Source organism: Hemitrygon akajei, chromosome 14 (assembly GCF_048418815.1).
Source record: "Hemitrygon akajei chromosome 14, sHemAka1.3, whole genome shotgun sequence".
In the NCBI taxonomy this organism is placed as follows: domain Eukaryota; kingdom Metazoa; phylum Chordata; class Chondrichthyes; order Myliobatiformes; family Dasyatidae; genus Hemitrygon; species Hemitrygon akajei.
The window spans coordinates 70,577,455-70,590,800 of NC_133137.1; the positions used below are offsets into that span (position 1 = coordinate 70,577,455).

General features: G+C 39.6%; 1 protein-coding gene across 4 annotated transcripts in view; it reads left to right on the top strand.

The window, feature by feature from the left end:
• trmu (tRNA 5-methylaminomethyl-2-thiouridylate methyltransferase) overlaps positions 1 to 13,346 on the top strand; it is a 49,780-nt gene that overhangs the window by 22,228 nt on the left and 14,206 nt on the right. For 3 of the 4 annotated variants that reach the window (XM_073066348.1, XM_073066346.1, XM_073066349.1), the window contains exons 2-7: positions 389 to 554; positions 3,589 to 3,695; positions 7,082 to 7,198; positions 9,550 to 9,722; positions 9,828 to 9,881; positions 10,808 to 10,874. In XM_073066348.1, coding sequence (XP_072922449.1) covers positions 412 to 554; positions 3,589 to 3,695; positions 7,082 to 7,198; positions 9,550 to 9,722; positions 9,828 to 9,881; positions 10,808 to 10,874 — 661 coding nt within the window. In that variant the 5' untranslated portion in view covers positions 389 to 411. Of the gene's footprint in view, positions 1 to 388; positions 555 to 3,588; positions 3,696 to 4,292; positions 4,565 to 7,077; positions 7,199 to 9,549; positions 9,723 to 9,827; positions 9,882 to 10,807; positions 10,875 to 13,346 lie in introns of those variants that run through there. The other variant, XM_073066350.1, reaches the window with a different exon arrangement.

The following is a 13,346-nucleotide window of genomic DNA, read 5'->3' on the forward strand; positions in this document are numbered from 1 at the left end:
GCAGATGCAGTCACATCTAACCATGAGACTCCAGGTAAGGTCATTTGATTCCAAACAGTTGGTTTATTAATCATTACAGAATGTCTCTCCAGTGCTTCCTGTTCCCTCTCCGATCCCTGCCCCCTTTGTACTCTCAGTCTATTAAAGAGACCGATATCAGAATCAGGTCTATCATCACTCACGTACGTCATGAAATTTGTTTTTTCCTTTTGTGGCAGCAGTACAGTGCTACAGTACTATAGCATATAAAATTATAGAACTGTGCAAAAGCCTTAGACTCCCGAGTGATATATATACTCAGTACTATATATGTCATTTTGTATTTAGAGATGTATATGCTTTGTAGATTGTGTGATATTAAAAGAAGAATTCAAACCATCTTCACTAGGTTACCAAGTGACGGGTATCTTTATGAAAAACTGGGACTTGGTGGATGAACATGGCACTTGTACAAGTGATCAGGACTGTAAAGATGCATACCGACTGTGTAAGATGCTTGACATCCCCTTCTATCAGGTTTCATTTGTGAAAGAGTATTGGCATGAAGTCTTCAGGTAATACAGATGTTTTCTAATTGATTTTTATATTCATAAGAGAAAGAAATGTTTATGGATTCTGGGCTTTATTTTGAGCGAGATCACTTTGTATTGCTATAGAAAGTTAATTTTTTTAAAAGTCCAAAAACATTACTTACATTCAAAAATAGCTGATGAGACAGGTCTCTCAGTTCTAATTGAGAATTGAGAGAACTAAAACTATTAGTCTTTGTTTTACATATATCTTGTTCTGAAATGTAATCAAGTTATTTATTTGGTAAATTCAGACTCTCCCAGTTGATATCTCTATTCGTGTGAACGTTGCTTCACTCTGACATTGGTGAATTTCTTTTCTTTCTAAAGTGCTGCTGTTTGTAATACTGCAGTGTGCTCTTTCCTTTGCTTCATGGTTTTCATTGATTAGATTTAATTTCATACACATTGCTAGAAAAGCAGAAATGGAATTAGAACAAGTGTGTAAATAACCCTAAACGTCCTCCAGTACTTTTTGACAACAGTATCAACTACTCAAAGGAAGTGCTTGAGAGACCAGTTTCAGTTGTAGAATGCTTTCTAGAATGTGGAAATCATGGGAAATTCATTGAATCTCGTGTTGGGAAGAAGTGAAAGATATGTATTTTCTTGTTCAGTCAGCTGGCATCAGTCACTTTGTTGTTACTGTTCCTCTCCACGTCTTGTGGTGCATCAGATGGCAACCCTCCCATTTCTTTAGCATTTGTCTGTTTTTCTTATAAGGCCAAGTTGCTAACTCGATGGTCAGCCCAGCACGAGTGGAAAGCATGTAAGGAGCCGGCCAGATTCGAACCCGGGACTACTTACCTCGAAGCCTGGTGCGGATGCCACTACACCTCCGGCTGGCATCAGTCACTTTTGACCCAAGTATATCCCTAATGGGGAAAGCCAGAAGCAGTAGATAGTTCAAAGAATCCCAAAGGATCATGTACATAACTAAAATGTCAGAACTGATAATAAAATAACTAGGGGTCTAAATATATCTGATTAGAATTAAAGAAGATAAATGGCTGATGCAAAATACCAGTACTACAAGGAACCTGAGACACTTCTTAGGAAGGATTGTTTTTTTTAAATACAGTTTATTATTGCCACATATACCAAGATGCCTTGAAAAGCTTTAATCTTGTGTACGGGCAGATCATGCTGAGCATAATTACACTGAGGTAGTGAAAAATATAACACAATGCGGAATATAGTGTTGCAGTGGAGTACAGGTAAAGAAATAAATTACAAAGATCTTGAAGAGGGAGATTTGGAGATCAAGTATTTGCCTTTTACTGCATGAGAGGTCTGTTCAAGAGTGGTAACAGTGGGACAGAAGCAGTCTTCAAGGCAGGTGGTGTGTGTTCTCAGGTTTTTGAATAGCATTTTTGAGGAAATGTACCGATTTATTAGAGTGATGCCTGGGTTATTAGGGATTAAGTTATGAGGAAAGATGATATAATTCAGTGGCATTTGAAAAATTAAATTATGATTTAATTGGTTTTTAAAGAAAGAAAGGAGCACCAAAAAGAAACTATTTTGGCTCTTTGGGGAATTCTGGACTAGTTAACTCGACCTAAAAATTAGAGCTAAGTCTTTCAAGAATGAAATTAGGAAATATTTCCACATGCTAAATTCCATATTCTATATAATTCAGCTTATTCATACCATCCAGGTATTTGATTTAGTCATATCGTCATCAGATTATCACCATTCCTACTGATTGCCGCATTCTTCATGCGTTTATCATCCTTCTCCATAAATGTACTGTACGTCTACACAGCCTGTTCTCAGCAGTCTCCGTGGCAAAAGTTTCTTTTCAATCTCATTTTGAAATTTTGGTGAACAGTTTACTTGTCTCTAGTTCTGTGCTTCCTTCCACTGGAAATTCTTGTCCTCTCTCTAATGTTTTCATAGCTGTAAAGCTCTTTATTAGATCACCCTTTTAACTTCTCTTCACCTTATAAAGAGATGCAACTTGTCCATCCTTCCCTACTGTTCTGACGTCAGCTGGTTTAAAATTGGTCTGATTTTACATTTGCTATCATATTTCCTTTTGCTTCCCCGTCCCTCTCAGATTCTTATTTTCCAATTAAAAGAGATGACATTTTTTAAGTCAAAGTTCAATGCCTTCCACGTAGTTATTGAAATCGATTTGAAAGTTGTATTCTGCAAGTGTTTGAATTCCTAGATGTGAATAACGTTGGTCCCAGCACTGATCATATGGTCCCTAGTTCCTGTATAGGTTACAGCTGAGATGAGCTAAGCAAATTTTGTTGCAGTAGAGCAGGGGTTTCCAACTTGGGGTCCACAGACAACTCAGTTGATGGTAGGTGCCTGGGAGGGGTAGCACCTCTGGTGGGGGAACATGTCGTGTCCCTTTCAGGCGGTTTGTCCACCTTTGGTCCCCACCTGGCACTCAGCTCTCACCTGTGACTCTCTGTAGCTGTTTGCATGCGACAACGGCCACACCCTGGGCAATAGCTTCATCAAGCTGTTGAGGGTAGCCGATGGGTCTCAAACCCTCCATGAGCTAGGGAGTTTTCTATCCCAGCATGCGAAGACAGACTCCGGCGGATTGAGCGGACGAGACCAACGGAAGGTCCAATGGTCAAGAAGGCGGTCTCTTGCAAGCGTCGTGGAACGCGTAGAGCATGACAAGACACAGAAGATGTCCTGGTCATCCGCTGCACCTAGTCCCATCTTCAGCCGTCTCGACTCTTGTCTTGCCACTGGATCCAGATGGGAATTGGGAAGAGAGAGTGAGGCTGATGCTACGCATCTCTCCCTCACTTAAGTCCAAATCAAGCGCTCGTCTCAACACCACATCATCATTATCATCACCACCATGGTGTAAAAAAGGTTGGGAACCCCTTGAGTAGAGTGAGACTTTCAGCAGACCTCTCAATGCTCTTACAATTCTAAACAATGAAATCTTGATCCGATGCAGTGTTAATAGGTTTAATGGTTGAAAATCAGTTCCCAGAATGTGAATGAATAAATTAATATATTGTTTTTTTTTAATCTTTTTCAGTAATTTAATAAAGGAGTATGAAATGGGGAGGACACCAAACCCTGATATAATGTGCAATAAAAACATTAAATTTAAATATCTATTGCATTTTGCCATGGAAATGCTGGGTAAGTGATTAAGTATTCACTGGATGCTTGAAAATATGATATTTTGTGTAGTTATGTTCAGCTTTATTAATAGATAACTATTTATTGTGCACTCTTACATAATGATGCAATTCAGAAATGTCCAAGAAATAATATTTCAATTTGGCTTCCAAAGTTTTAAAAATTCTTTAAAAATCAGAATCAGATTTAATACCACTGGCATATGTCATGAAATGTGTTGTTGTGCGGCAGCAGTACATTGCAATACATAAAAAAACTGTAAACTACTGTAAATATATATGTTAAATAAGTGGTGCAAAAAGAGAAAAATGCACCTATGACTGATTATTTTATAATAAACTACAAATGTTTGATCATACATTGGTAATCATTTTGTCATTATGATTAATAAATTCATCTATTGAACTGCGATAGCTTTGAATTTACACTGGGAGTCAAGAATATATCAGGTGAGACAGGGTTATTGAGCAGAAGAGTAACTGAACTTCAGGTTGATAACAACTAAGAGGAGTAAGGTGAGAGAAGGAGGGTTGGAGAACATTATAAAGTTTTGTATCACAGCTTAACTAGTTCTGAATGTGTTTACTTTGTTGAAAGATTCATTACGGGAGCAACCCCTTCTGGCCCAATGAGACTGAGCTGCCCAACTACACCCATGCGACCAATTAACCTACTAATCTGTAAGCCTTTGGAATATGGAAGGAAACTGGAGCACCTGGAGGGAACCCATGTGGTCATAGGAAGAAGGTGCAAACTCCTCACAGACAGCAGTGGAATTGAACTTGGGTCGCTGGCATTGTAATAGCGTTATGCTAATTTGCCTCTCGACTTCGCAAGTACACGTGAACACTTTCAAAACTGGAAAAAAGGTACAGATAAGTTCAGAGAACTTTCGAACCCTACTAACTTTATCAGATTTACCTGCCGCTGTCTGTAAGAAGATTGTACGCTCTCCCCATGACTGCATAAGTTTCCTCCGGGTGCTCCGGTTTTCTCCCGCAGTCCACGGATGCACTGGTCGGTAGGATAATCAATCATTATAAATTGTCCCATGATCTGGCTAGGGTTAAATTGGGAGTTGCTGGGTGGTGTCGCTTGAAGGGCCTATTCCACACTTTGTCTCAGTCAATCAATAAATTAATACCTTTTGAAACTCCTTTTTACCGGGCTCGTTCGCCCCTCGCTGACAGTCACTGGACTCGGTGAGAAAACTACCTTTGTCACATACTGTACATCTGGAGTCCATATGACTTAGGTCCCACTAAACTCGAGAGGCTGGGATGTTTCGCCACCCGAACCCCGATCTGTGTGAATACTGTGTATTTACTGCCCCGTGTAATCGCCTGTCAGCAAGAAATAACAGACCATACACTGCATACAATCATACAGGAAGTATATTTACAAATTACAGCTTTATCAAACAGCTAGTAGGAAAAAGAAAAGGAAAAAAAATATAAAGAGGGCCTGTTACAGTTAACCCAGTCCAAATGCACACATAAGTTGGAACTCATCTCAGAATTGTCTTTGACTCACGCGCTGGACCCACGGTCTGCGTGAAAGCCCACACCACATTCCAAATGTCGCTTGAAATCCATCTTGAACAAACGGGCTCCCCCCAGGGGAGCATTGGTCCTTCCTCCTTGAAGCCATTCATCTGCGCAAAACGCCTTTTGCAACTGGGACGGTATCCTCAGTAATCTTCCCTCCTGTCTTCTCCCAGCTCCAAACAAAATCAACCCACACCAGTGTCCCTCCCAAAAACCTCTCCACCTACCATTCTCTAGAACCTTCTCCCAATTCCACCATCCTGATGGGATGACACTACATTCCTAAGCATGAAAGTTACAACCCCTTCTCTTTAGCTCAAACCCAGACATGCTGAAAGCAGACCAGACTGCTAAAATGAAATACAGGCAGTCCCTGGGTTACGTACGAGTTCTGTTCCTGAGTCCATCTTTAAGTAGGATTTGTACGCAAGTCGGAACAAGTACATCCAGTATTATTTAGCGTCAATTCGTCAAACGTTTGTCTTAGTATATAGTATATATTTTACCTTTCTATGCATGTAAAACACTTAAGAACCGTATGTATTCCAATAATTAAACCGCTGCGTTGTTTAGTAATAATTGTAGCTTTCATCGGGGCAGGGCCTTTCACATGCTCCATTATTCTCACTTTATCCGTTATCCTTTAAAATTGTTCAGATCGTTGACCAACTGTAGCCTACGCTTTTCCAATGACCGATGGCGTTTCACCTCTTTCCAAACACTATTATTTCCACTTTATTTTCAATCGCGATCGCTTCCCGTCAATGGGACAGAAACACTGTGGGTGTCGGGTCCCGACCTCTGCTGGCTCCTGAGGTCCGCTGGGTCCTAAGGACCGCCGCACTGAGACAGTCTAAATGGGACAAGTGGGGGCTGTGCTGGGTTTGGGTATTTGATCCTCCACAATATTCCGCGTGGGTATTTAAACTGGAAGTGGCAGTGTTTTTTTTAACGAGGTCGAGTTGTGAGCTCGACATCAACTCGGCATGGGAGTCACTGGATCGACATCAACCTGGCACGGGAGCAGTCTGTCACTGGATCGAACTCGCTGATCTCTCTGCGCCACCAGCCGACCGGAACTGGGGGGCGGGGGGGAGGAGGTGCTGGGTCAGGGTGAATGACACTTAACACAGTGTCAATGGCAACGACTTAAAATGGCAAACGGCGTTCTCCTTTCCTTGGCTCGTAAGTACAAGTTGTCCGTAAGTCGGACGTTCATAACTCGGGGACTACCTGTACCTACGGTATAGCAGTAAATATCTTAACCAGGGCGTTACACTTACAAACAGGACCTAGGTGGCAGGAGTGCAATTCTCTGCCATACGTATGTGCAATCTAAAGATATTACTGAGATTACTTGTGGTGCTGCAATTTAAAACAAAATATTAGTGCTAGCATCTCTTAAGTTGTTACATAATATTTTCACGATCCTTTCCCCATTCTTGATGGTATATTCCAGAGCTGTGCCAGATTAAGCCATCAGTTTGGTCCGACATGGATGAACATAGTTGATCCATTGTTCATCCAATTGGGAAGTCACAGGAAATGTATAAGAAATAGGATATCCTGAATCTGTCATCAGCAACCAGAACTCACAAATCTGCATTTTCAAGTTTAATATGTTACAATTAGTATCCTGCAGAAAAATCTCACAAAACTTTATTCTCATTCTTCTTAACCAAATAATACAACAGTTGTACTATTCACGATACTTCCTTGACAAGAACTGGCATCTAGTATTGAGACTTGAACTTTGAATATTATAGTAGATGAAATCTTTATTCCTGTGCATATCAGAAATTAGGATATGTAATAGTTGCATTTTTCCTATTGAGGTAGGGGCAGATGCGATGGCAACTGGTCATTATGCCAGAACATCACAAGATGATGAAGAAGTTTTCCAGCAAAAATTCAGCAGAAATACGGAAGATATTTATCACAACCATGATAAAAATCGTGAGTGAATGGCATTAAATTTCTTGATTTTTTAATTCTTAAGTATTACGGTTCACTGTCAGAAAGGTCTTGTGGTCAAAATAATTTTGAACACCATGTAATCTTAACATCCAAATTACCTGGACTGATTTGGAGAATCTGCAGATTAAAGAAATGAAACTACCCACGGTTTGGAGCTTTTATCAGGTTGTACATTTGAATGCAAATTTATATACAGTACAAAAGTCTTGGGTAGATAGATGGCCAGGAAGTCTAAGAGTTTTGCACAGTACTGTGTTTTTCAACAAGGAGCAGAGAGTGAATTTGTAAATCTGGTGGAAACAGAAAAATTTTGAAATGGCGAGGGTGGAGCGCTGATGGAAGGGTGTGGGACAGGTGGCAGAGAAGGAGTGCCAGGGGTGAGGGGTGGCACAGGTGCAGACACACTCTGCCCTGAGATATCAGGCAAGGTTATTTGATTCCAAGCAATTGGTTTATTGATCATTACAGAATGTCTTTTTGGGGCTTTCTGCTCCCTCCCCTCTCCATCCTCCTTTTCCCAACCAGGATTCCCCCTCCCTGTCCCCCTTCCCACTCTCAGTCCACAATAGAGATCCATGTCAGAATCAGGTTTATCATCACTCATATATGTCAAGAAATGTGGGTTTTTTTGCACCAGTACAGTGCAATACATAAAAATACTACAGAATTGTGCAAAACTCTTATACGCTCTAGCTATATATATGTGCCTAAGACATTTTTACACAGTACTGTTTATGCAGTTGGAGGTACATGCTATGATGCATCATTTAATGGCAATCTCTGTACAGATCTGAGCTGTAATGACCAATATTGTAGCTGCTACTTCTGTTCTCTTTTTATTACTGTTACTTAAAATGGAGTTTGGCTTTATTAGCAGGAATACTGCTCCACCAGCTTTCTAAACTTTCCCTTTCCAACAAAGACTTTATTTCTCCTCTCTGTCCATAATTGAGGCAGGCATCTATTAGAAGATTAGAAATGAACTGTGGCTAATCTTAAATCTAGATAATGTTTCTGTTAGAAACAGACTGTATAAAAACATATATCAGCAGAACTCAGATAATGTAAATTTTGTATGTTTAGCACTGACATGCAGAAGTTCCTCTAATTTTATGGTTGAAATCCAGAGTCTCAGCTGACTGAAATGCAATGTGATTAGTACGATTAATACTAGCGAGGATCCAACTCTGAACTGAGCCACAGTTGTATAGCTGTTGTCTGTTTGCACGTTATCCCAGTGACTGCTTGTGTTTTTTCCCTATGTCCCAAAGACAATTTACTGAGGTAAATTGCCCCGAATGTGTAGGTGAGTGGTAGAATATGGAGGGGATAGGGACAACAGGTTGCAGGGAAAATTACTGATTGAATGGGATTGCTTGGTTAGCCAGCAAGGTCTAGACACACCGACATGGTTTCTTTCTATGTCATAAGAAATATGAAACAAATATTTACAATATATATCATTTGTAGTGATATTGCAATTCTGATATAAAGGAAAACTGCAATGTGAGAATAATGCAAGTGGAAATTTAAAGAAAATAAAACATATAATTGATGGCATATGTTTGTGCCTGCAGTATATTGTGTTGCCTTGGGTGTATTGGGTTATTATGGTCATGTACTGAGATAGAATGAAAAGTGAAACTGAAATGATTTCTCCATGGAATTAATCCCTTTTCCTTACCTGAACAGTCAAAGTATGAGGTAATATGAGAGTTAACCTTCAATAAGCAGTCATGGAAAAACATGGCAGTGAGGGAAACGATGCTTGTTGTGTATCGGATGAAACTGAGAAGAAAATTTGTATAGGGGGCAGGCTGACATTGGAGAAAGAACTGAGTCAATATGGGGGTGAAGAATTTGCAGAAAATAGGAGAGATAGCATCCAGACTCAGTCTTATTGGTGTTGTACGAGCAGTGGTGTTGAAAAATGTTGAAGAGATAAAACTACCTTTCATTTCCCTGGCTTGAAAGGCATGCTTTATCTGGTAATGGTTATCATTAACACTGAAATTGTGAAGATATAAATGTCGGTGGTAGTTCACTTAAGCTGTTGAAAAAATAAGGCAGCAACAAAAATCGAATATCGTGCATTGAGACATAAAGTAACTAAAAGTCAAAAGTTAAGTCGATTGTCATATGCACAGGTGCAATGAAACACTTGTGGCTGCATCACAGACATGTAGTGTTAGAGACAATATTCACAAGAAAAATAAATAAATCATAAATTAAAAGTTTAAATTAAGGTTTAAATTATGCAGATGTTTAAATTGAATATTAATCTATTAAACCATTCTACCATTAACATCTGGTTTCTTTTCCGTTTGCAGCTGTAAGACTTTTGAACGCTGCTGACCCACAGAAAGACCAAACTTTCTTTCTGAGCCAGGTATCACAACAAGCTCTACAACATACCATCTTCCCCCTTGGCGAATTAAGGAAAAATATTGTAAAGGAAATTGCAGCAGAGGCAGGATTTCACCATATATTGAAAAGAAAAGAAGTATGATATTTTGAACATTGATTTCTGAAATTGTAATTCTTGATTCAGCAGAGTGACATCTTTTGAATGCTTTCCTGTGGTGATATATATATATACTTCTTACAGAGCATGGGAATCTGTTTCATAGGAGAAAGAAATTTTGAAAATTTTATTCTTGAGGTTGGTATATATATAATTTCTATATCAGAGCTACTTTGTAATGCGTCAATCCCTGTAAGAAAGTAGGATTATTTCACTTTTTTACACTGTTTAAGTATCAAGAATACAAATATTATGATTTAGTTATAGGCTCCAGTCTCTGTCCACTACAATCAAAAATTTTCTATGGGCGTTAGTCTTACTTGAACATTCTGTATCTTCATTTGCATAGAAACATTTGACTGAGAACATTGATTTTAATCATCTTAAACTGGCTGAGGGCTTCATTCGGTTAGTACATATAAAATATTGTGTGAGTGAGTTAATTGTTCTTCTGCTAATATACACAAAGTATTGAATAACATTTCTGATATACTGTACTGATGTAATATTTTAATTGCTCATTTCAGCTATCTTGGTTGAAGTGAAATTTCTAATGTGATATAAATATTATATCGTAAGGTGTTGTTGACTTGTGCTATCTGGAAACATATTTCAAATATTCACCTTTTACTTAGGACTTGTAAAGCAGTGGTTCTCAATGTGGGCCAAATGCCCCCTGTCCCAAGGTCCATGCTGGATTTCGTAGGGGCCACAAGTAAAAAAAATACTAAAATGGGGACCACAGGAGTTTCTGTATGGGCCACAATAAGTTTACTGTTTTAATGAAATATTACTAAAATTTACAGTTTAACTAAAAAAAAAATTTATATACTATATGTAATTTATTTGGAACCCTGAATAAAATGAATGGGAAAATATGCTAGAAGGTTTCAGGAAGATGATTATTCCACTAGTTTGTGCTAGATTCTAAGTCATTATGCAGGGGGGTTTTTTTGAGCAGTGAAACACAAATGCATTTATTGTGTAGAGGTTTGACAAAATATTTATATAAAACTTGATTTTACTTTTATATATAATGAACTATTTTATTTTATAATCCATAGTATATAGAACCTCGTCCTGGAAATTTTGTTTCTATAGAAGATGGAAAAATAATGGGAACACATAAAGGTAATTAAAATATCCAAGAAAATGAATGCTGAAATGTGTTTGTTTAGTAGGAAAAAAGTAAGCCATTTTGGTTCTGTAATTGACTCTCTTTTAAACTCACGTTGGATTGCTTATTCTTTGTTCCTTCTGGCTGTAGAAAATTTATTTCTCAGCATCCTAAACCAGTCTAGATCCCATGGGGTATGAACTCTAAATCACACCGATATTCTTGTGTAATGCAGCAAAACAATCTGGTAAACCAGCTACAAGATCTAGATCATCCACCCCCTCTATTTCTTATTAACGCTGCCATAATGATTATTGACACAGTGGATTAGGAGCCGTGCCAAATGTTACACTGTATAAATGTGGCCCATCCATCTTTGTAAGAGTTACAAGCCCCCAGGAGACTACACTGTTGTAATATTGGAAGCATTCTGAGTACACTGCACCACTGAGTTTTAACTTGGAATACACCACTAAAAACCACAGTAATCAATATGATGAGAAGGGCTGTAAAATGGCACTGGAAATATCGAGGTGAACTTAAATTACGATCTCCTTGTAAATTATCCATACGTTCAATTAATTAGAATAGTTTAAAGTTACCAAATGCTTAATTAATTATGGCAGTTACCTCTTTTAAAAAACAAGTGAGAAATTTATTCACACATCTCTGAAAGAAACGCAGTCGTGAAGTTGAAAGCTTGGGTAATATTGTAAAGTAAATCTGTACACATTTCTAGATGCCGCTGTGTTTTCCAGGAATATTATCTGTTCATTTTAGAGTGGTATTTTCAGTGTCAAGGCAGATTTTTTCCATTGTGAATTACTCCCTTGCACCCAGTATTGAGTGAAGTTTGAAGATAACCCAAACAGTTTACAGGTCAGAAATACGGCCTTGAACAGGCTTAATAATTGGCAGAAAATTTCCAGAACCCCAGGAACTGACGGCAGATTCATACCACTGGTACCCAAATGCTCATTCATACATATAGGCAATACCTGAGATATTCATAAGCTGTGGAGGATCTGTTTGAATTTTTCAATCCCATTGTTTACTTCTAAAAAATCAGTTAACTGAATGACCTCAATACTGCAATGCTGTTTAAAGGGCCAACAATCAAACAGTGTTCTTCATCCACAAAAAAATTACTTCCTCCTGTAACAGCCTTGCTGGTAAGCCTGGACTGCTTTGCATGTAGACTGACGGTATAGTCACTGTCAGCTTCCACGATCCATGTTTGTTGAAGGCTGTTGCTGAACTCAGCTTGTTGCCGTGGCTTTTTTCAGAAAATCATCTAAACCCATGTTTGAGGAGAGGAGATTTCATCTACTTTTCTTTCAGTCCTCTGGAAGAGGCAGAATGATCTTGGCTTTTTTTTTGCGGTTTTGACAGTTTAATCTCTCAGCCTCACACGTTCCGTTTCCGCCCCCTGGCCCTCGGCCTGTGGCCAGCTCCTCGCCCTCCCTCGCTCCCGTAGACCCGGCCGACCACCAGCGTGTCCCTCTTCTCCACCCGGCGAAGCTGCTTCTTCTTCAGTCTCTTCAACTTGAGAGGGTTATTCACCACTTCGACGACCTCCGACCGCCTCTCGTTCTCCAGCCGCCGTTTAAGGTTCGCTTCCCGCAGCCCCCTCTCGTGCTCCTTCATCGCCTTCTTCTGAGAGCGGGCGGCCATCTTCTTCTCCCAGCTGGAGCGCAGGGCTCGGCCCCGGAGGAGGGTCGAGAACCTGCTCTTCCCATTTCCGGAATTCCCGGGGATTTCCCCCAGCATGTTGTTACGGCCACACAGCGCGCGGACCCCGAACACACGGCGGCGGCGACGACGTCCGTCCTCCCGATCTTGGCATTTTAATGCAGTGCAGGCTTTCAGAAAATGCATTCATGTCCTGATCGCGATCTCCCTAGTAACCTCTGGCAGGATAACTCAGTCTTTGGGTTCCCTGAGGTGCAGTTAATCTTCTGGGAGCACCCTTCTTCCCCTTCCTATCACTACACAGCAGCAGTGAACTGAATTGGGTCTGTGTTGGGTCTTTTGCTTTTTGTTTGCTGGCTGCAAACATCAGTCTTTTATGGCACTTATTGAGAATTCTGAGAAGCTAGTTTCAGTGTGGCATTTCAGAGAGGACCTCAACACTACTGTACCAGGAAGCTTGATCTTAATGCAGCTTTCAAAAAAATAACATTTAGTGACAAAGCATTTTTAATATAAACAAGAATCTGATGTGATGTAGGGCAAGCCTTCTCAATTATGAATACAATATTCATATGAAAGTGTGCATAGATGGGAATGTACATCATGTAAATGTAATACCTCACACGGTAACTGTCAGATTAAAAAGTTCTTTCACCTCATGGAGCCTGAATTAAACATCTTTAGGCTTAAGTTTTTGGTCTTGTTGCCAGGAAATTGGGGCCAGTCAACCAAATAAAATTGCACCTGGCAATTGGCTTAAGGTCTAACTAGCCTTCTTGCTGCCTTATAATAAA